This window comes from Salvelinus namaycush, chromosome 31 (assembly GCF_016432855.1).
Source record: "Salvelinus namaycush isolate Seneca chromosome 31, SaNama_1.0, whole genome shotgun sequence".
Lineage (NCBI taxonomy): Eukaryota > Metazoa > Chordata > Actinopteri > Salmoniformes > Salmonidae > Salvelinus > Salvelinus namaycush.
The window spans coordinates 2,553,602-2,579,563 of NC_052337.1; the positions used below are offsets into that span (position 1 = coordinate 2,553,602).

Sequence of the window (25,962 nt, forward strand, 5' to 3'; positions counted from 1 at the left end):
GACACTTCTAGTGTCAGCTAGCTGGTGCTATAAACACACACACATCTAGTGTTATCTTGCTAGAGGTCCATCCCTCTAACCCTCCTGGCAGGCTGAGGCAGAGGTGTGAATCTCAGGGAGAAGATGGAGTGAGATGAGAGAAACGAGTACAGGAGGGAGGGAGGATTACCTCTCATTCCATCTTCTCCCCTGGTAGTATCCAGAGCCATGCCTCAATCCCAACAGCCCCAAGCCCACAACACTAAGAGCCCAGGCTCCACTTTAACTAAGCCCTGGTCCCTGCAGGCCGCTGGGCTGGAAAACACTCTTCACCACACACACACACACACACACCACCTCCGTGCAGGAAGAGGCGAGAGGGAGGAAGAGGGGGAGGAGAGGGAGGGAAAGGAGCGGGAGGAGAGGGAGGAAGAGGAGCGGGAGGAAGAGGAGCGGGAGGAAGAGGAGAAGAGCGACGAAGAAGAGGAAGGAGGAGGAGGAAGAGCAGGAGGAGGAGGGAGGAAGAGCAGGAGAGGGAGGAGGAGCAGGTGGAGTGTTTCCCTGTATAATTGTCTGCTAGAACCACACTCACTATCTTCCTCTTCATCTATTCTCTCCAGCAACATCTTAGAACGCAGGGCCTGGCTGGCTGGCTGGCTGGCTGGCTGGCTGGCTGGCTGGCTGGCTGGCTGCCTGGCTGCCTGGCTGCCTGGCTGGCTGGCTGGCTGGCTGGCTGGCTGGCTGGCTGGCTGCCTGGCTGGCTGGCTGCCTGGCTGCCTGGCTCCTGCTATTTGACCTGTTCATGCCACTGCAATGTAGCCTTTATGCTTTTCAAAAATCAGACTGGTTTTCAAAATGGCCACTAAGTGCTTCCCTTTAGGCAGAAGAGCCCCTTCTGCTGCTCTCTGCATCCTAGCACAGAGGGTGACAGACACAACCATAGTTCAGGGAGGTTGATTGTTCTATGAAGATTCTACTCAAAGCTCGGGGACTCTTTCCTTCTTCTCCCCCTCCCTCCTGAAGTGAAACATCCTGGATGACTATTGGCAGAGAGACAGTGATGTGTGTGTGTGTGTGTGTGTGTGTGTGTTGCATTGCGATGGAGAACACTTCTCCAGTGATGAAGTGCTGATCAAGGTTTGAAACACAGCAATTACAAAAGGGACCAGTACACCAGACTGAGCTCATTGCTTTCTAACCTTTGACCCCGGATGAGGTCTTCGAGAAGCAGCCCTACATACAGTACACAGGGCTCATGTTAAGGTTTAAAATAATAAGGGTTCAACTATTCCCCTATGTAGCCTTTATAACAGCTACATAAGATATAACTGTGTCATAGATAGTCACAAACATTATGAACAATGGCATAAGCTAACCTCGTCTGCTAATAGATTGGTAACCAGGGTCCGGGGTTTTGGGTTACAACTGACCTTGTCTGCGTTGTCTGCAGCCAGTAGGTTGGTAGCCAGGGTCTGTAGTTTGTGCGTAGCCATGTTCTTGAGCGCGGCCAGGCTGCGTCGTGTCATGGCCTGTTTCAGGTTGACCGCAGGGTGGCTTAGAGCGTCCACAGCGGCCGGCACCACCTCATCACACGCATTCAGGATCTCTACAGCCGTGATGCCCATCACACAACGGTCCAACGCACCTGAGAGAGAGAGCGAGCGAGGGGGGAAAGAGAGATAGAGAGCGAGGGGGGGAGAGAGAGAGAGAGGGTTAGTAGTTACAGTGTTGCCCCATCCGTACAGTCTCGGGAGAGGCGAAGGTCGAGAGCAAAGCATCCTCTGAAACACGAGGAAGTTGTTTTCAATGTTTTGAACACTCAGTGTATACTCAGCGGTGTCAGAGAAAGGCCTGAACATGTTTTATTATATCGTTCCTTTCTGTTCCTTTTTTAACCTGTGAAATCAACCGTTTGTGTACATTTATCTCATTACATTAGTTCACCAATCAGTGTCAACTAAACTAGTTGTTTACACCAATCAGTGGGGATAGAGCAGGTAAACTAGTTGTTTACACCAATCAGTGTGGATAGAGCAGGTAAACTAGTTGTTTACACCAATCAGTGTGGATAGAGCAGGTAAACTAGTTGTTTACACCAATCAGTGCGGATAGAGCAGGTAAACTAGTTGTTTACACCGATCAGTGTGGATAGAGCAGGTAAACTAGTTGTTCACGCCAATCAGTGTGGATAGAGCAGGTAAACTAGTTGTTTACACCAATCAGTGTGGATAGAGCAGGTAAACTAGTTGTTTACACCAATCAGTGCGGATAGAGCAGGTAAACTAGTTGTTTACACCAATCAGTGTGGATAGAGCAGGTAAACTAGTTGTTTACACCGATCAGTGTGGATAGAGCAGGTAAACTAGTTGTTTACACCAATCAGTGTGGATAGAGCAGGTAAACTAGTTGTTTACACCAATCAGTGCGGATAGAGCAGGTAAACTAGTTGTTTACACCAATCAGTGTGGATAGAGCAGGTAAACTAGTTGTTTACACCAATCAGTGTGGATAGAGCAGGTAAACTAGTTGTTTACACCAATCAGTGTGGATAGAGCAGGTAAACTAGTTGTTCACGCCAATCAGTGTGGATAGAGCAGGTAAACTAGTTGTTTACACTGATCAGTGTGGATAGAGCAGGTAAACGAGTTGTTTACGCCAATCAGTGTGGATAGAGCAGGTAAACTAGTTGTTTCCACCAATCAGTGTGGATAGAGCAGGTAAACTAGTTGTTTCCACCAATCAGTGTGGATAGAGCAGGTAAACTAGTTGTTTCCACCAATCAGTGTGGATAGAGCAGGTAAACGAGTTGTTTACACCAATCAGTGTGGATAGAGCAGGTAAACTAGTTGTTTACGCCAATCAGTGTGGATAGAGCAGGTAAACTAGTTGTTCACGCCAATCAGTGTGGATAGAGCAGGTAAACTAGTTGTTTACACCAATCAGTGTGGATAGAGCAGGTAAACTAGTTGTTTACACCAATCAGTGTGGATAGAGCAGGTAAACTAGTTGTTTCCACCAATCAGTGTGGATAGAGCAGGTCAACTAGTTGTTTACACCAATCAGTGGGGATAGAGCAGGTCAACTAGTTGTTTACACCAATCAGTGTGGATAGAGCAGGTCAACTAGTTGTTTACATGCGTTATGTACAGACAAGTGTAGCCTATGGCGCAAGATGCGACTGAAATGTCGTAATATTTCTGGTTTTGTTCCCTGAACCCGGTTCCGAACCCCTGATTGCAATACATATCGTTGTATCGGCACATAAGTATTGATATAATATTGTGAGGTCCCTTGGCAATTCCCAGCCCTACTGGTCTATAACTAGTCTCCAGCATTCTGCATCTGAAACCAGCGTATTTGTATGGGTTGTGATAATGATGCCAGAGATGTATCATATCATGTGGTAGTCACTGTAAGTGGATCTGATGATGGTTCATCTTGTCCTTAAAGGGAAATTCCCAAAACTTCATATTGTGTTGTGTTGCAACCATGCGCTGTCATGTTGCGTTGTTGTCTTAGGTCTCTATGTGCTATTGATGTGTGTTTTGTCCTATATTTACATTGTATTTATTTATTTATTTTAATCCCAGGCCCCCGTCCCCGCAGGAGGCCTTTTGGTAGGTCGTCGTCGTAAATAAGAGTTTATTCTTTAACTGACTTGCCTAGTTAAATAAAAATAAAAAATAATTTTATTAATAAAACCATAATCTACAGCACCACCTTAAACATCAACGTGTGAAAAGGTCACATTTCTATATGTTGTAGTAAAAAAAGAGAGGAAGATGAGTGTTCCAATGACAACCAACTAGTCGGCAATTCCTACTCATAATTGGTTAAAAATCACTTGATGCACAACAATGATGTCATTGGAAACAATCAATTTTTTTTTTACTACAAAACATTTTCACGAAACATTTTCACATTATGTTGATGTTGGGAGGGTGCTGGAAATGAATGAATGGTAAAAATGTCCCTTTAAGAAAGTGAGTTCTATTCCATTAGAGCTGATGTGTGTGTGGGGGGGGGGGGGGGAACCCATAGAAGATGAATCATTTATCTCTATGGGAAAGACACTGAACAGAGGAGAGAGGAAATGTAGCTGTCCATCAGTAATATAATGACTCTATAAATGGAGAGGCTGTTTCCCTCACTCCTTCAGCTCCTATCAAGTGGTTCCAGACAAACCTCAGGGATCATTACTTAGGCTACCCCCGCATGTCTAACACACACACACACACCTTACAGCCACGGCCCTTCTGCTCCCCAGCCCTGTGAGTAGACAAGGTTTGCTACTGTACGTTCTTCTGTCCTACTCAGCACAACGAGACATAACCAGCTTTAAGAGCAGACATAAACACACTAATGTGCCTAGCTAATGCAGTAACGGGCAGGGAGAGACTCCACATTTAGGGAGATGTTTTGTAAGTGCTCGACTTCCCTCCTACACTCTCCTCCCTCCTCCACTTCCTCCTCAGCCATCATCTTTACTTCCATTGCTGTGAGAGGGAGTTTAAAATCTGTCTAACGTTTTAAGAGAGAGTGCTGCATTGCTTTACAATGCTAAACACGCGGCTTTGTATATAAGGACGGGGGGGGGGGTGCAGGACGGAAGAAACGAATGCTTCAGACAATCTATTATTCATCCTGGAAAGGGTGTGTGATCTTCACTGAGCAAAAACATCGTCAAATGAGGGGAAGAACACAAGGTTGGAGCTACCCTGGTAGTTTTTAGCCGGTCGTCGTCGTCGGGAGGAGGGACAGAAGAGACTCACTGTCTAATGGGTGACAAGCTTCTTCCTCCTTCCTCACATCAGGCACACGGGGTAACACCGACTGCTTATAACTGTAATAATATTATTATTCTACGTTAACTAATCGAAGACAAAATTAAATGATATCCATCTCAAGGCTCCAGCTATGCATTTGGTTTTCTAGATGGCAAGTCAGAAAGAACAATGAACAATGTCTGTGGTTACAGCAGAGACATTCAATGCCCTCCTGGATTATGATTTGTGTTGCTTAATACATTTTTTTTTTTTTAAATGACTTCCTGTAATACCGTAGACCCCCGGTATGGTACAGAAACAGAATGAACATATGGACCCTACTGGTTTCTAGTAATCACCACACAGTGTTTTCATCCCAAATGGAACACTGTTCCCTATGGGCACTGGTTGAAAGTAGGGAATAGGGTGCCAAAGTAGGGAATAGGGTGCCAAAGTAGGGAATAGGGTGCCAAAGTAGGGAATAGGGTGCCAAAGTAGGGAATAGGGTGCCAAAGTAGGGAATAGGGTGCCAAAGTAGGGAATAGGATGCCAAAGTAGGGAATAGGATGCCAAAGTAGGGAATAGGATGCCAAAGTAGGGAATAGGGTGCCAAAGTAGGGAATAGGGTGCCAAAGTAGGGAATAGGGTGCCAAAGTAGGGAATAGGGTGCCAAAGTAGGGAATAGGGTGCCAAAGTAGGGAATAGGGTGCCAAAGTAGGGAATAGGGTGCCAAAGTAGGGAATAGGGTGCCCTTTGGGACACTACCAGTGAGAAAACAAGAAAATTGTATTAAACCAATCTGCCCATGAGTGGCGTCTTATCTAACACCTCCACCTAGACAACGTATCAGCCTCTCGCTCACTTAGTAGCCCACCACCTCAATGACTTTGGTTATTCAAACAACTACGCAGACAAGTTCTTGCCTGGTTTCGATCTTATCTGTGTGAAAGATATCAGTTCGTCTCTGTGGATGGTTTGTTCTCTGACAAATCAATGGCAAGTTCCAGTGTTCCTCAAGGTTCCGTTTTAGGACCATTATTGTTTTCACAATATAATGCTACCTCTTGGTGATGTCATTCGGGAAACACAATGACAACTTTCACTGCTATGCTGACGACACACAGCTGTAAATTTCGATGAAAACATGGTGAAGCCCCAAAATTGCCTACCCTGGAAGCCTGTGTTTCAGACATAAAGGAGGTGGATGGCGGATAATGTTTTACTTTTAAACTCGGACAAAACAGAGATGCTAGTTCTAGGTCCCAAGAAACAAAGAGATCTACTGTTTGATCTGACAATGAATCTCTGGTTGTACAGTCATTTCAAATAAAACAGTGAAGGACCTTGGCATTACTTTCGATCCTGATCCCTCTTTTCACAAACATAAAAATTAATCTTAAGACTTGCTTTTTAACATCTTCGTAACATTGCAAAAATCTGAAACTTTTGTCTAAATATGAAACAGAAAAAACGAATCCATGCTTTTGTCACGTTAAGATTAGATTACTGCAATGCTCTACTCTCCGGCTACCCAGATAATGTACTAAACACACTTCAGCTAAAAACAGCTGATAGAATCTTGACTAGAACCAAAAATATATATTGTATTACTCATGTGCTAGCCTCTCTACACTGGCTTCCTGTTAAGGCTAGGGCTGATTTCCAGGTTTTATTGCTAACCTACAAAGCATTACATGGGCTTGCTCCTACCAAATCTCTACAATTTGGTCTAGCCTTACATACCTACACGTAACACTACAATCACAAGACGCAGGCCTCGTTATTGTTCCTAGAATTTCTAAGCAAATAGCTGGAGGCGGGGCTTTTTATGTAATGGTCTGCCGATCCATGTGAAAGAATCAGACTTAACTGAACGTTTACGTCTTCTCTCAGTAGATTGAGTGTAGTCTGGCCCAGTGGTGCCAAGGTGAACGGCAAGGCACTGGAGTGACAAAACCACCCTTGCTGTCTCTGCGGCTCAGTTCACTCCACTGGGATTCTCTGCCTCAGAATTAACTTTTGGATATCAGAGCGGCGGTAACTCACCTGCATTACAACCAGGAATTCAACTTTCTCAAATTGGATCCTTTGTTTATACCCCCCAGAGAAATTGAACTTATCCCATAGGCTGCTCCAAGACGCCACCGGCCGAGAAGAAGTATTCGGAGTGGACTTCTAGTCCGACTCAGGAGGCGTGCAAACCATCCACCGCTTCAGAGTATATTACTCGCTAATGTTCAGTCTCTGGACAATAAGGTAGATGAGCTCAGGGCGAGGATCCGCTTCCAGAGAGACATCAGGGACTGTAACATATGATTCCGTGACCGAGTGTTTCCCTCCGAATATAATGTCCCTGTCCATACAGCCAGCTGGGTTCTCAGTACATCGCACAGATAGGAATAGAACTCAGACAGGAAAATAACTCTCCGGGAAGAAGAAAGGTGGTGAGGTATGTTTCATGATTAACCACTCAGGGTGTGATTGTGATAACATACAGAAACTCAAGTCCTTTTGTTCACCCTACCTAGAATACCTCATTAAAAAAAATCCAATCGTATTACCTCCCAAGAGAACTGTCTTGTTATAGTCACAGCTGTGTATATTCTCCCACAAGCCAATACCAAACTGGAAACCACATATCCTGAGGCCGCATTTATTGTTGCTGGGGATATTAACAAAGCTAATTTTTGAAAGATGCTACCGAAATTCTAACACATTGACTGTAGTACTCGTGCTGGGAAAACACTTGCCCACTTCTATCCTACAAGGCCCTTCCCTCACTTCCTTCGGGCAAATCAGATCACAACTCCATTTTGCTCCTCCCTCCTTATAGGCAGAAACTCAAAAAAGAAGTAGCCGTGCTAAGGTCTATTCAATGCTGGACTGACCAATCGGAATCCATGCTTCAAGATTGTTTTGATCACGTGGACTGGGATATGTTCCGGGTAGCCTCGGATAATAACATTGACGTATACACAGACACGATGACCGAGTTCATCAGGAAGGGTATAGGGGATGTTGTTCCCACAGTGACTATTAAAACCTACCCAAACCATAAACCGTGGATAGATGGCAACATTCGCTTTAAACTGAAAGCACGAACCACCGCATTTGACCATGGCAAGGTGACAAACAGTGTAGATATTCCCTCCATAAGGCAATCAAACAGGCGAAACAGAGACAAAGTGGAGTTGCGGACTATCACGGATTACAAAGGGAAAACCAGCGACGTCACGGACACCGACGTCTTGCTCCCACACAAACTGAACACCTTCTTCGCCCGCTTTGAGTATAACACTGCCACCGACGTGGCCCGCTCCAAAGGACTGTGGGCTCTCGTTCTCCATGGCCGATATGAGTAAGACATTTAAGTGGTTTAACCCTAGCAAGGCCGGCATTCCTAGCCACGTCATCAGAGTATGCGCAGACCAGCTGGCTGGAGTGTTTACGGACATATTCAATATCTCCCTATCCCAGTCTGCTGTCCCCACTTGCTTCAAGATGTCCACCATTGTTCCTGTAACCAAGAAAGCAAAGGTAACTGAACTAAATTACTATCGTCCCGTAGCACTCACTTCGGAAGTGCTTTGAGAGACTAGTCAAGGATCACATCCCCTCCACCTGACAACCTAGACCCACTTCAATTTGCTTACCACCCTAATAGATCCAAAGACGATATAATCGCCATTGCAATGCACACTGCTCTATCCCATCTGGACAAGAGGAATACCTATGTAAAAATGCTGTTCATTGACTATAGCTCAGAATTCAACACCATAGTACTCTCCAAGCTCATCATTAAGCTCGGGGCCCTGTGTCTGAACACCGCCCTGTGCAACTGGGTCCTGGACTTCCTGACGGGCCGCCCCCAGGTGGTGAAGTTCGGAAACAACATCTCCTGTACTCCCTGTTCACCCACAACTGCGTGGCCATACACGCCTCCAACTCAATCATCAAGTTCGCAGACGACACTACAGTAGTGGGCTTGATTACCAACAACGACGAGACAGCCTATAGGGAGGAGGTGAGGGCCCTCGGAATGTGGTGTCAGGAAAATAACCTCTCACTCAATGTCAACAAAACGAGATGATCATGGACTTCAAGAAACAGCAGAGGGAGCAGCCCCCATATCCACATCGACAGAATCGATAGGAACACGGTGGAAAAGGTGGAAAGCTTCAAGTTCCTCGGTGTACACATCACTGACAAACTGAAAAGGTCCACCCACACAGACAGCGTGGTGAAGAAGGCACAACAGCGCCTCTTCAACCTCAGGAGGCAGAATAAATTATCCTTGGCCCCTAAGACCCTCACAAACTTTTACAGATGCACAATTGTGAGCATCATGTCTGGATGTATCGCCGCCTGGTACGGCAACTGCACCGCCCGGAACCACAGGGCTCTCCAGAGGGTGAAGCGGTCTGCACAATGCATCACCGGGGGGCACACAGTCAGCCCTCCAGGACACCTACACCACCCGATGTCACGGCCTGTTCACCCCACTGTCATCCAGAAGGCAAGGTCAGTACAGGTGCATCAAAACTGGGACTGAGAGATGGGAAAAACAGCTTCCATCTCAAGGCCTTCAGACTTAAATAGCCATCACTAGCCGGCTACCACTCAGTTACTCAACCCTACATACATAGACATGGAATCACTGGTCACTTTAATAATGTTTACATACTGCTTTACTCATGTCATATGTACAGTGCCATTCGGGAAAGTATTCAGACCCCTTGACTTTTTCCACATTGTTAGGTTACAGCCTTATTCTAAAATGTATTAAATTGTTTTTCCCCCTCATCATTCTGCACACAGAACACCATAATGACAAAGAAAAACTGGTTTTGACATTTGTGCTAATTTACAAAAAATAAAAAACGTAAATATCACATTTGCATAAGTATTCAGACCCTTTACTCAGTACTTTGTTGAAGAACCTTTGACAGTGATTACTGCCTTGAGTCTTCTTGGGTATGACGCTACAAGCATGGCACACCTGAATTGTGGGAATTCTTCCCATTCTTCTCTGCAGATCCTTTCAAGCTCTGTCATGTTGGATGGGGAGCATCGCTGCAAAGCTATTTTCAGGTCTCTCCAGAGATGCTCGATCGAGTTCAAGTCCAGGCTCTGGCTGGGCCACTCAAGGACATTCAGAGACTTCTAAATCATGTCCAATCAATTGAATTTACCACAGGTGGACTCTTGATGATCAATGGAAACAAGATGCACCTGAGCTCAATTTCGAGTCTCATAGCAAAGGGTCTGAATACTTACGTAAATATGGTATTTCAAAATGTCAACATTTCTATAAACCTGTTCTCATTTTGACACTATGGGGTATTGTGATGTCACTATGGGGTATTGTGATGTCACTATGGGGTATTGTGATGTCACTATGGGGTATTGTGATGTCACTATGGGGCAGAATGGGGCAGAATGTTCTCGTGAATAAACTTTGACTAATTATTATTAAACCCATGGTCTTACAAACCTCGGGGATTGGTCAAAGCTATTGATTGTTATTATCATTGGGATTGAAAATGTGACAATTTCTTAATTCCATTATTTCACTTTTAGATGTGTATTGTGTATTTTTTAGATAATACTGCACTGTTGGACCTAGGAACACAAGCATTTCACTACACCCGCAATAACATCTGCTAAATATGTGTATGTGACCCCCAAAAATGATTTGATTTATTATGGGGGAGCGAGACAGCGAGCTAGCTATATTTCCTTGTATTTTTTTCACTTTCCCAGCTAGCGAATGTAAATACACTGTACTGAATGATTGTAGCGGGTTACTAACATGTTAGTTCTATTATCTATGTTGACTATGAAGTTAACTAATTCGTTGACAACGAGGTAGGTTGTGCGTAGCGGTTAGCGGTTATGATATGAAGGTTTGGCTTGGAAAGGTTTTTTCGCCTGGTCACAGAAAGCTGATGTTATGTGCACTGAAGTCCACAAGCAAAGGGAAAAGGTGAGAGGAGAGCGCATAGACGCAATAAATAATTATACAAGGAGCAAAGTATGAAAGTGAACTGTGTTTGCGCGTTATCAGGTTTATTCATTCTGCAGATTCTATTGAAAGAAAATCCTGAAAACAGAAGCAAACGAAACGTGGATAAAAATTTAAAAAATATCGGAATTTTCCAATAGAAACTCTCGTTTGCAACTGTTGGACTAATGATTACACCCTAGATCAGCTAGATGCAGGCAACAGTGTTCAAGATGGCATTTTTCTCTCGACCTGTGTGCACCTACGTAGTAAACTTTCATTCATAGGCTAGGTTGTAGCAACCTCGTGATGGGTACAGGGAACATAGTATCATGTAGTAGCCTCAACCTATCAACGCGACACTGAGCTGGGTGAATGGAATATGAATGACGGTCATCCAATATGATGTAATAGAAATAAGGCTCATAAATATATATATATTTTTTTTAATGATCGTCCTCCATCTTAAACGGCACCGACCCCCATTGTGGTCTGTTGATATCCTTCTGGTGGTGTGGGGACTGTGCTTTGGCAATATTGGTGGGGTTATATCCTGCCTGGTTGGCCCTGTCCGGGGATATCGCTGGACTGGTCCACAGTGTCCCCCTGACCTGTTCACCGGACCTGCTACCTTATCCCACACCTGCTGTCTCGACCTCTGAATGCTCAGCTATGAAAAGCCAACTGACATTTCCTCCTGAGGTACTGGACCCGTTGCACAGTCTACAACCACTGATTATTATTTGACCCTGTTGGTCATCTATGAACATCTTGAAGAACGATCTGGCCTTAAATGGCCATGTACTCTTATAAATGCAGGCAGAACAAACAAAGTCCTCAGCAAACAAATAGTGCACAGTTGGAAGAAAAAACATTAGCAAAGTGTAATAAAGCTTGATTTCATGCCTTCAGCACCGTTCCATTATCAGACTACAGCAAAGGTTATTAGATTATAAACAGATATTTCATTACAGAAGTTCATTAATGACAAAAATAAGAAAATAGACGCAAACAAAACTAATTAATTATTAATCATGGTTACAATGAATAAACCCTCTGCAATGTAACACATCACCCTATTTTAATAGTGTGCGAGTGTGTGCCTGTATGCGTGTCGCTCTGTCGCAACGGTATGTGTGTGTGTGTCTCACCTGTGTGTGTGTGCGCGTCTCTCTTTTGTGTGTGTGTGTGTGTGTACCTGTATGCGTAGCGCTCTGTCGCAAAGGTGTGTGTGTGTGTGTGTCTCTCTCCGTCTCACCTGTGTGTGTGCGCGAGTCTCTCTTTTGTGTGCGTGTGTGTGCGTGTGCGTGTGTCTCACCTGTGTCCATCTGCCACACATACACTGATCCATCACAGCAGCCCACCACCAGGTAGTCATCACAGGGGCGCCACTTGATGACCTGGATGGGGAAGAGGTGTCGAGACGCCAGCATGATGCACTTCCTCTCCCGCAGGCTGAGCAGACCCACCGAGTGGTCACTGGCCACAGAGCACACACAGTGCTGAACACGATTCTGTCGGGGGCCAGAGAGAAGAGAGAGAACTAATTATCAAAATCCAGAAAAGAGTTGTTCAATTCTACAACCACCTAAAAGGAAGCGATTCCAAAACCTTCCATAAAAAAGCCATCACCTACAGAGAGATGAACCTGGAGAAGAGTCCCCTAAGCAAGCTGGTCCTGGGGCTCTGTTCACAAACAGACCCCACAGAGCCCCAGGGCAGCAACACAATTAGACCCAACCAAATCATGAGAATACAAAAAGATAATTACTTGACACATTGGAAAGAATTAACAAAAAACAGAGCAAACTAGAATGCTATTTGGCCCTAAACAGAGAGTACACAGTGGCAGAATACCTGACCACTGTGACTGACCCAAACTGAAGGAAAGCTTTGACTATGTACAGACTCAGTGAGCATAGCCTTGCTATTGAGAGAGGCCACCGTAGGCAGACCTGGCTCTCAAGAGAAGACAGGCTATGTGCAACACTGCCCACAAAATGAGGTGGAAACTGAGCTGCACTTCCTAACCTCCTGCTAAATGTATGACCATATTAGAGACACATATTTCCCTCAGATTACACAGATACAAAAAGAATTCAAAAACAAACCCGATTTTGATAAACTCCCATATCTACTGGGTGAAATACCACAGTGTGACATCACAGCAGCAAGATGTGTGACCTGTTGCCACAAGAAAAGGGCAACCAGTGAAGAACAAACACCATTGTAAATACAACACATATTTATGTTTATTTATTTTCCCTTTTGTACTTTAACTATTTGCACATTGTTACAACACTGTATATAGACATAATATGACATTTGAAATGTCTTTATTCTTTTGGAACTGCTGTGAGTGTAAAGTTTACTGTTCATTATTATTGTTTATTTCACTTTTGTTTATTTTCTAGTTTACTTGCTTTGACAAGGTTAACATATGTTTCCCATGCCAATAAAGCCCCTTGAATTGAATTGAGTTGTCGTACAGTAAATCAGGCCCAGACCAGAGAGGTGTGGTACCGTAATCAGGCCCGGACCAGAGAGGTGTGGTACCGTAATCAGGCCCAGACCAGAGAGGTGTGGTACCGTAATCAGGCCCAGACCAGAGAGGTGTGGTACCGTAATCAGGCCCAGACCAGAGAGGTGTGGTACCGTAAATCAGGCCCAGACCAGAGAGGTGTGGTACCGTAAATCAGGCCCAGACCAGAGAGGTGTGGTACCGTAAATCAGGCCCAGACCAGAGAGGTGTGGTACCGTAAATCAGGCCCAGACCAGAGAGGTGTGGTACCGTAAATCAGGCCCAGACCAGAGAGGTGTGGTACCGTAAATCAGGCCCAGACCAGAGAGGTGTGGTACCGTAAATCAGGCCCAGACCAGAGAGGTGTGGTACCGTAAATCAGGCCCAGACCAGAGAGGTGTGGTACCGTAAATCAGGCCCAGACCAGAGAGGTGTGGTACCGTAATCAGGCCCAGACCAGAGAGGTGTGGTACCGTAATCAGGCCCAGACCAGAGAGGTGTGGTACCGTAATCAGGCCCAGACCAGAGAGGTGTGGTACCGTAATCAGGCCCAGACCAGAGAGGTGTGGTACCGTAATCAGGCCCAGACCAGAGAGGTGTGGTACCGTAATCAGGCCCAGACCAGAGAGGTGTGGTACCGTAATCAGGCCCAGACCAGAGTCAGGTTGTGGTATCAAGGGAATACAACATTTGTATAATGTCATATCTGTTGTTTCTTTGTGGAAGCAAGAGACGGATAAACACTAACATAATTAAGCAACAAAATACTGAACATAAAAAGGTATTGTTGCAGACGATGGACAAAAACAGCATACGTCATGACATTTAGAAAGGCCTAACGAATGAATAGTTGAAACAGTACTGTCTGACCCTTCAATGGTGTCAATGACAATAGAACAGAACACAAACTCCATTTCCATGGTTACAACAATGAAATGTCCTGCTCCATTTTGATTAGTAATGTCATTAACCAATGATCTAAGAGCAAGGCCCTTTCCTCCCCATATCAACTGGACAGGGGGACCTTTAAATGACTGACATTTCAGGGTAGTGGAGATGTTGCCGGGGAGAAAAACTTGACAAGGTTTTTAACTTTTCAAGTCATCCGGCAATAGTTAACTGATGAAAGTGAAATAAACAATAACAATGAACAGTAAACATTACACTCACACAAGTTGGGCGTGATTACACACAGACAGACAGACCGACAGAGACAGACCGACAGAGACAGACCGACAGAGACAGACCGACAGAGACAGACCGACAGAGACAGACCGACAGAGACAGACCGACAGAGACAGACCGACAGAGACAGACCGACAGAGACAGACCGACAGAGACAGACCGACAGAGACAGACCGACAGAGACAGACCGACAGAGACAGACCGACAGAGACAGACCGACAGAGACAGACAGAGACAGACAGAGACAGACAGAGACAGACAGAGACAGACAGACAGACAGAGAGCGACACACAGACAGACCGCCCCACAGAGACAGACAGACCGCCCCACAGAGACAGACCGACCGCCCCACAGAGACAGACCGACCGCCCCACAGCACATCATGAAATACTGCCTCACACAGTGAAAAACACTGCGCTATACAACCTGGCTGGATGTTATTACAGTACACAGAAACACACAGGGACACAGCGACACACAGCGACACACAGGAACACACAGGGACACAGCGACACACAGAAACACAGAAACACAGCGACACACAGGAACACACAGGGACACAGCGACACACAGCGACACACAGGGACACACAGGGACACAGCGACACACAGGGACACAGCGACACACAGGGACACAGCGACACACAGGAACACACAGGGACACACAGGAACACACAGGGACACAGCGACACACAGAAACACACAGGGACACAGCGACACACAGGGACACAGCGACACAGAAACACACAGGGACACACAGGGACACACAGGGACACACAGGGACACAGAGACACACAGAGACACACAGGGACACAGAGACACACAGGGACACAGAGACACACAGCGACACAGAGACACACAGCGACACAGAGACACACAGCGACACAGAGACACAGAGACACACAGCGACACAGAGACACACAGCGACACAGAGACACACAGCGACACACAGCGACACAGAGACACACAGCGACACAGAGACACACAGCGACACAGAGACACACAGCGACACAGAGACACACAGCGACACAGAGACACACAGCGACACAGAGACACACAGCGACACAGAGACACACAGCGACACAGAGACACACAGCGACACAGGGACACAGCGACACAGAGACACACAGCGACACAGAGACACACAGCGACACAGAGACACACAGCGACACACAGGGACACAGCGACACACAGGGACACAGCGACACACAGGGACACAGCGACACACAGGGACACAGCGACACACAGGGACACAGCGACACACAGGGACACAGCGACACACAGGGACACAGCGACACACAGGGACACAGCGACACAGCGACACACAGGGACACAGCGACACAGCGACACACGGACACACAGGGACACACAGGGACACAGCGACACACAGGGACACACAGGGACACACAGGGACACAGCGACACACAGGGACACAGCGACACACAGGGACACAGCGACACACAGGGACACAGCGACACACAGGGACACAGCGACACACAGGGACACAGCGACACACAGGGACACAGCGACACACAGGGACACAGCGACACACAGGGACACAGCGACACACAGGGACACAGCGACACACAGGGACACAGCGACACACAGGGACACAGCGACACACAGGGACACAGCGACACACAGGGACACAGCGACACACAGGGACACAGCGACACACAGGGACACAGCGACACACAGGGACACAGCGACACACAGGGACACAGGGACACACAGGGACACAGCGACACAGCGACACACAGGGACACAGGGACACACAGGGACACACAGGGACACAGAGACACAGGGACACACAGGGACACACAGGGACACACAGGGACACACAGGGACACACAGGGACACACAGGGACACACAGGGACACACAGGGACACACAGAGACACACAGGGACACACAGGGACACACAGGGACACACAGGGACACACAGGGACACACAGGGACACACAGGGACACAGGGACACACAGGGACACACAGGGACACACAGGGACACACAGGGACACACAGGGACACACAGGGACACAGCGACACACAGGGACACACAGGGACACACAGGGACACACAGGGACACAGCGACACACAGGGACACACAGGGACACACAGGGACACACAGGGACACACAGGAACACACAGGAACACACAGGGACACAGCGACACAGCGACACACAGGGACACACAGGGACACAGCGACACACAGGGACACACAGGGACACACAGGGACACACAGGGACACAGAGACACAGCGACACACAGGGACACAGCGACACACAGCGACACACAGGGACACAGCGACACACAGGGACACAGCGACACACAGCGACACACAGGGACACACAGGGACACACAGCGACACACAGGGACACAGAAACACACAGCGACACACAGGGACACACAGGGACACAGAAACACACAGGGACACACAGGGACACACAGGGACACACAGGGACACACAGGGACACACTCCGGTACAACAGGTGCATGGTACAATAACAGTAAATATTCCCAACATAAAAATATTAATCAAGTCTACATGAGAGACGGGGACACATACCTACATGTCCCCTAGCAGACCACCAGAGTCCCCCTAGCAAACCACCAGAGTCCCCCTAGCAGACCACCAGAGTCCCCCTAGCAGACCACCAGAGTCCCCCTAGCAGACCACCAGAGTCCCCCTAGCAGACCACCAGAGTCCCCCTAGCAGACCACCAGAGTCCCCCTAGCAGACCACCAGAGTCCCCCAGCAGACCACCAGAGTCCCCCAGCAGACCACCAGAGTCCCCAAGCAGACCACCAGAGTCCCCCTAGCAGACCACCAGAGTCCCCCTAGCAGACCACCAGAGTCCCCCTAGCAGACCACCAGAGTCCCCCTAGCAGACCACCAGAGTCCCCCTAGCAGACCACCAGAGTCCCCAAGCAAACCACCAGAGTCCCCAAGCAGACCACCAGAGTCCCCAAGCAGACCACCAGAGTCCCCAAGCAGACCACCAGAGTCCCCAAGCAGACCACCAGAGTCCCCAAGCAGACCACCAGAGTCCCCTAGCAGACCACCAGAGTCCCCTAGCAAACCACGAGTCCCCAAGCAGACCACCAGAGTCCCCCTAGCAGACCACCAGAGTCCCCCTAGCAGACCACCAGAGTCCCCAAGCAGACCACCAGAGTCCCCCTAGCAGACCACCAGAGTCCCCCTAGCAGACCACCAGATTCCCCTAGCAGACCACCAGAGTCCCCAAGCGGACCACCAGAGTCCCCAAGCAGACCACCAGAGTCCCCTAGCAGACCACCAGAGTCCCCTAGCAGACCACCAGAGTCCCCTAGCAGACCACCAGAGTCCCCTAGCAGACCACCAGAGTCCCCGAGCCCAAGAACACCAAGGTAACCTGTCTAAGTGGCTGGTCATGGATCACATCAACACCATCATCCCAGACACCCAGACACCCTGGACCACCTCCAATTCACTTACCGTCCCAACAGATGACGTAATCTCTATTGAGAATGCTGTTCATTGACTACAGCTCAGCGTTCAATACCATAGTGCCAACGAAGCTCATCACTAAGCTAAGGACTCTGGGACTAAACACCTCCCTCTGCAACTGGATCCTGGACTTCCTGATGGGCCACCCCCAGGTGGTAAGGGTAGGCAACAACACATCTGCCACGCTGATCCTCAACACTGGAACCCCTCAGGGGTGCGTGCTTAGTCCCCTCCTGTACTCCCTGTTCACCCACGACTGCGTGGCCAAGCACGACTCCAACACCATCATTAAGTTCTGACGACACAACAGTGGAAGGCCTGATTACCAACAACGATGAGACATCCTATTGGGAGGAGGTCAGGCCAGGACAACAACCTCTCCCTCAACGTCAGCAAGACAAAGGAGATGATTATGGACTACAGGAAAAGGTGGGCCGAAAAGGCCACCATTCACATCGACGGGGCTGTAGTGGAGCGGGTCAAGAGCTTCAAGTTCCTTGGTGTCCACATCACCTTCAAACTAGAAATGGTCCAAACACACCAACCCGATCAGGAGATTGAAAAGATTTGGCACGGGCCCTCAGATCCTCAAAAAGTTCTACAGAATCTTGACTGGCTGCATCACCGCTTGGGTATGGCAACTGCTTGGCATTTGACCACAATCAAAATGGCTACGCAGACTACCTGCAATTATCTATTTGTTGCATTAACTCTGTTGAACTGGCTCTTCACACACACGCTGCTGTTACTGTCTATCCTGTTGTCTAGTCACTTTACCCCTACCTACATGTACATATCTACCCCTACCTACAGTATACTGCTGTTACTGTCTATTATCTATCCTTTACCCCTACCTACAGTATACTGCTGTTACTGTCTATTATCTATCCTTTGCCCCTACCTACAGTATACTGCTGTTACTGTCTATTATCTATCCTTTACCCCTACCTACAGTATACTGCTGTTACTGTCTATTATCTATCCTTTACCCCTACCTACAGTATACTGCTGTTACTGTCTATTATCTATCCTTTACCCCTACCTACAGTATACTGCTGTTACTGTCTATTATCTATCCTTTACCCCATACCTACAGTATACTGCTGTTACTGTCTATTATCTATCCTTTACCCCTACCTACAGTATACTGCTGTTATTGTCTATTATCTATCATTTACCCCTACCTACAGTATACTGCTGCTACTGTCTATTATCTATCCTTTACCCCTACCTACATGTACATATCTACCCCTACCTACAGTATACTGCTGTTACTGTCTATTTTCTATCCTGTTGTCTAGTCACCGTACCCCTACCTACAGTATACTGCTGTTACTGTCTATTATCTATCCTTTACCCCTACCTACAGTATACTGCTGCTACTGTCTATTATCTATCCTTTACCCCTACCTACAGTATACTGCTGTTACTGTCTATTATCTATCCTTTACCCCTACCTACAGTATACTGCTGTTACTGTCTATTATCTATCCTTTACCCCTACCTACAGTATACTGCTGTTACTGTCTATTATCTATCCTTTACCCTTACCTACAGTATACTGCTGCTACTGTCTATTATCTATCCTTTACCCCTACCTACAGTATACTGCTGTTACTGTCTATTATCTATCCTTTACCCCTACCTACAGTATACTACTGTTATTGTCTATTATCTATCCTTTACCAATACCTACGAGAGACGGGGAGGGAGGTAGGGAGAGACGGGGAGGGAGGTAGGGAGAGACGGGGAGGGAGGTAGGGAGAGACGGGGAGGGAGGTAGGGAGAGACGGGGAGGGAGGTAGGGAGAGACGGGGAGGGAGGTAGGGAGAGAGGGGGAGGGAGGTAGGGAGAGACGGGGAGGGAGGTAGGGAGAGACGGGGAGGGAGGTAGGGAGAGACGGGGAGGGAGGTAGGGAGAGACGGGGAGGGAGGTAGGGAGAGACGGGGAGGGAGGTAGGGAGAGACGGGGGGAGGTAGGGAGAGACGGGGAGAGGTAGGGAGAGACGGGGAGGGAGGTAGGGAGAGACGGGGAGGGAGGTAGGGAGAGACGGGGAGGGAGGTAGGGAGAGACGGGGAGGGAGGTAGGGAGAGACGGGGAGGGAGGTAGGGAGAGACGGGGAGGGAGGTAGGGAGAGACGGGGAGGGAGGTAGGGAGAGACGGGGAGGGAGGTAGGGAGAGACGGGGAGGGAGGTAGGGAGAGACGGGGAGGGAGGTAGGGAGAGACGGGGAGGGAGGTAGGGAGAGACGGAGGGAGGTAGGGAGAGACGGAGGGAGGTAGGGAGAGACGGAGGGAGGTAGGGAGAGACGGAGGGAGGTAGGGAGAGACGGAGGGAGGTAGGGAGAGAGAGACAGAGGGAGGTAGGGAGAGAGAGACGGAGGGAGGTAGGGAGAGGAACTGAAAGCAGACTAAATGATGATGAGAGCTGACAGGCAATGTTCTGAGTGTTGATGTAGTGGTAGAGGAAACCTTGACCATGAGAGAGAGATGAGAGGGGGTGAGGAGGGAAGGAGAGAGGAGAGGGGGTGAGGAGGGAAGGAGAGAGGAGAGGGGGTGAGGAGGGAAGGAGAGAGGGGGATGTCAGGACTACAAGGACACATCACTCTTCATCATGGTCGTCCCTCCTGCAGCTGCAGGGCAATTAACCATCCACCCCACATGCCACACCAGGCTAGAGAGCCTGACCGATTTATCGGTTGACCGATATTATCCGTTTACCGACGTATTTGTATCAGCTTTTTCAATCCACCGAACAAGGAGCGATGTTAAGATGCAGAGAAAACGCTTGAGGAAACTAGCCGTTCTTCTTGCATTTCATTATTTGTCCCGGAGAGGTTAGCCCGGAGAGGTACGCCCGGAGAGGTACGCCCGGAGAGGTACGCCCGGAGAGGTTAGCCCGGAGAGCCATCTTGCCTTGGCACTCTACAGCAAGACTGGACACTATCAGCCAACGCATCTATACAGCATTCATGTATGGGCTGTTGCTTGTCAGGGACTGGACCAAATTCAAGATTCACCACCCACATCTATCCAGCTAACTAGCTGTGTGAGTGTACTTGATGCCGTTCACCGCGGGTGAGTGCATTCCGGAATCTTTGCGACATCGCTACACTAAACCTCAACCCTTACCCAACTCGAAACCTCAACCCTTACCCGACCCTCAAAACCTCAACCGACCCTCAAAACCTCAACCGACCCTCAAAACCTCAACCCTTACCCGACCCTCAAAACCTCAACCCTTACCCGACCCTCAAAACCTCAACCCTTACCCGACCCTCAAAACCTCAACCCTTACCCGACCCTCAAAACCTCAACCCTTACCCGACCCTCAAAACCTCAACCCTTACCCGACCCTCAAAACCTCAACCCTTACCCGACCCTCAAAACCTCAACCCTTACCCGACCCTCAAAACCTCAACCCTTACCCGACCCGAAACCTCAACCCTTACCCATACTGTAACCAGCTAACACACACCTCACCAGGGTTATACTGTAACCAGCTAACACACACCTCACCAGGGTTATACTGTAACCAGCTAACACACACCTCACCAGGGTTATACTGTAACCAGCTAACACACACCTCACCAGGGTTATACTGTAACCAGCTAACACACACCTCACCAGGGTTATACTGTATCCAGCTAACACACACCTCACCAGGGTTATACTGTAACCAGCTAACACACACCTCACCAGGGTTATACTGTAACCAGCTAACACACACCTCACCAGGGTTATACTGTAACCAGCTAACACACACCTCACCAGGGTTATACTGTAACCAGCTAACACACACCTCACCAGGGTTATACTGTAACCAGCTAACACACACCTCACCAGGGTTATACTGTAACCAGCTAACACACACCTCACCAGGGTTATACTGTAACCAGCTAACACACCTCACCAGGGTTATACTGTATCCAGCTAACACACACCTCACCAGGGTTATACTGTAACCAGCTAACACACACCTCACCAGGGTTATACTGTATCCAGCTAACACACACCTCACCAGGGTTATACTGTAACACACACCTCACCAGGGTTATACTGTAACCAGCTAACACACACCTCACCAGGGTTATACTGTATCCAGCTAACACACACCTCACCAGGGTTATACTGTAACCAGCTAACACACACCTCACCAGGGTTATACTGTAACCAGCTAACACACACCTCACCAGGGTTATACTGTAACCAGCTAACACACACCTCACCAGGGTTATACTGTATCCAGCTAACACACACCTCACCAGGGTTATACTGTAACCAGCTAACACACACCTCACCAGGGTTATACTGTAACCAGCTAACACACACCTCACCAGGGTTATACTGTATCCAGCTAACACACACCTCACCAGGGTTATACTGTAACCAGCTAACACACACCTCACCAGGGTTATACTGTAACCAGCTAACACACACCTCACCAGGGTTATACTGTATCCAACTAACACACACCTCACCAGGGTTATACTGTATCCAGCTAACACACACCTCACCAGGGTTATACTGTAACCAGCTAACACACACCTCACCAGGGTTATACTGTATCCAGCTAACACACACCTCACCAGGGTTATACTGTATCCAGCTAACACACACCTCACCAGGGTTATACTGTAACCAGGTAACACACACCTCACCAGGGTTATACTGTAACCAGCTAACACACACCTCACCAGGGTTATACTGTAACCAGCTAACACACACCTCACCAGGGTTATACTGTAACCAGCTAACACACACCTCACCAGGGTTATACTGTATCCAGCTAACACACACCTCACCAGGGTTATACTGTAACACACACCTCACCAGGGTTATACTGTATCCAGCTAACACACACCTCACCAGGGTTATACTGTAACACACACCTCACCAGGGTTATACTGTAACCAGCTAACACACACCTCACCAGGGTTATACTGTAACACACACCTCACCAGGGTTATACTGTAACCAGCTAACACACACCTCACCAGGGTTATACTGTAACCAGCTAACACACACCTCACCAGGGTTATACTGTAACCAGCTAACACACACCTCACCAGGGTTATACTGTATCCAGCTAACACACACCTCACCAGGGTTATACTGTATCCAGCTAACACACACCTCACCAGGGTTATACTGTATCCAGCTAACACACACCTCACCAGGGTTATACTGTAACCAGCTAACACACACCTCACCAGGGTTATACTGTATCCAGCTAACACACACCTCACCAGGGTTATACTGTATCCAGCTAACACACACCTCACCAGGGTTATACTGTAACCAGGTAACACACACCTCACCAGGGTTATACTGTAACCAGCTAACACACACCTCACCAGGGTTATACTGTAACCAGCTAACACACACCTCACCAGGGTTATACTGTAACCAGCTAACACACACCTCACCAGGGTTATACTGTATCCAGCTAACACACACCTCACCAGGGTTATACTGTAACACACACCTCACCAGGGTTATACTGTATCCAGCTAACACACACCTCACCAGGGTTATACTGTAACACACACCTCACCAGGGTTATACTGTAACCAGCTAACACACACCTCACCAGGGTTATACTGTAACCAGCTAACACACACCTCACCAGGGTTATACTGTAACCAGCTAACACACACCTCACCAGGGTTATACTGTAACCAGCTAACACACACCTCACCAGGGTTATACTGTAACCAGCTAACACACACCTCACCAGGGTTATACTGTATCCAGCTAACACACACCTCACCAGGGTTATACTGTATCCAGCTAACACACACCTCACCAGGGTTATACTGTAACCAGCTAACACACACCTCACCAGGGTTATACTGTAACACACACCTCACCAGGGTTATACTGTATCCAGCTAACACACACCTCACCAGGGTTATACTGTAACCAGCTAACACACACCTCACCAGGGTTATACTGTATCCAGCTAACACACATCTCACCAGGGTTATACTGTATCCAGCTAACACACACCTCACCAGGGTTATACTGTAACACACACCTCACCAGGGTTATACTGTAACCAGCTAACACACACCTCACCAGGGTTATACTGTAACACACACCTCACCAGGGTTATACTGTATCCAGCTAACACACACCTCACCAGGGTTATACTGTAACTAGCTAACACACACCTCACCAGGGTTATACTGTATCCAGCTAACACACATCTCACCAGGGTTATACTGTATCCAGCTAACACACACCTCACCAGGGTTATACTGTAACCAGCTAACACACACCTCACCAGGGTTATACTGTATCCAGCTAACACACACCTCACCAGGGTTATACTGTATCCAGCTAACACACACCTCACCAGGGTTATACTGTAACACACACCTCACCAGGGTTATACTGTAACCAGCTAACACACACCTCACCAGGGTTATACTGTAACCAGCTAACACACACCTCACCAGGGTTATACTGTAACACACCTCACCAGGGTTATACTGTAACCGGCTAACACACACCTCACCAGGGTTATACTGTAACCAGCTAACACACACCTCACCAGGGTTATACTGTATCCAGCTAACACACACCTCACCAGGGTTATACTGTATCCAGCTAACACACACCTCACCAGGGTTATACTGTAACCAGCTAACACACACCTCACCAGGGTTATACTGTAACACACCTCACCAGGGTTATACTGTAACACACACCTCACCAGGGTTATACTGTATCCAGCTAACACACACCTCACCAGGGTTATACTGTAACACACACCTCACCAGGGTTATACTGTAACCAGCTAACACACACCTCACCAGGGTTATACTGTAACCAGCTAACACACACCTCACCAGGGTTATACTGTAACCAGCTAACACACACCTCACCAGGGTTATACTGTAACCAGCTAACACACACCTCACCAGGGTTATACTGTAACCAGCTAACACACACCTCACCAGGGTTATACTGTATCCAGCTAACACACACCTCACCAGGGTTATACTGTATCCAGCTAACACACACCTCACCAGGGTTATACTGTAACCAGCTAACACACACCTCACCAGGGTTATACTGTAACACACACCTCACCAGGGTTATACTGTAACACACATCTCACCAGGGTTATACTGTAACACACACCTCACCAGGGTTATACTGTAACCAGCTAACACACACCTCACCAGGGTTATACTGTAACCAGCTAACACACACCTCACCAGGGTTATACTGTAACACACCTCACCAGGGTTATACTGTAACCGGCTAACACACACCTCACCAGGGTTATACTGTAACACACACCTCACCAGGGTTATACTGTAACACACACCTCACCAGGGTTATACTGTAACCAGCTAACACACACCTCACCAGGGTTATACTGTATCCAGCTAACACACACCTCACCAGGGTTATACTGTAACCAGCTAACACACACCTCACCAGGGTTATACTGTAACACACCTCACCAGGGTTATACTGTAACCAGCTAACACACACCTCACCAGGGTTATACTGTAACCAGCTAACACACACCTCACCAGGGTTATACTGTAACCAGCTAACACACACCTCACCAGGGTTATACTGTAACCAGCTAACACACACCTCACCAGGGTTATACTGTAACCAGCTAACACACACCTCACCAGGGTTATACTGTTACCAGCTAACACACACCTCACCAGGGTTATACTGTATCCAACTAACACACACCTCACCAGGGTTATACTGTATCCAGCTAACACACACCTCACCAGGGTTATACTGTATCCAGCTAACACACACCTCACCAGGGTTATACTGTAACACACACCTCACCAGGGTTATACTGTATCCAGCTAACACACACCTCACCAGGGTTATACTGTAACACACACCTCACCAGGGTTATACTGTAACCAGCTAACACACACCTCACCAGGGTTATACTGTAACCAGCTAACACACACCTCACCAGGGTTATACTGTATCCAGCTAACACACACCTCACCAGGGTTATACTGTAACA

General features: G+C 47.9%; 1 protein-coding gene across 1 annotated transcript in view; it reads right to left on the reverse strand.

Annotated features, from left to right (window-relative positions):
* Window positions 1–25,962, reverse strand: part of LOC120026146 (WD repeat-containing protein 7) — a 267,089-nt gene that overhangs the window by 203,371 nt on the left and 37,756 nt on the right. Inside the window, exons 13-14 of the mRNA XM_038970967.1 lie at window positions 12,068–12,263; window positions 1,410–1,624 (exon numbers count right to left, since the gene is read on the reverse strand). Of these exons, the coding sequence (XP_038826895.1) occupies window positions 1,410–1,624; window positions 12,068–12,263 (411 nt within the window). The remainder of the gene's footprint in view (window positions 1–1,409; window positions 1,625–12,067; window positions 12,264–25,962) is intronic.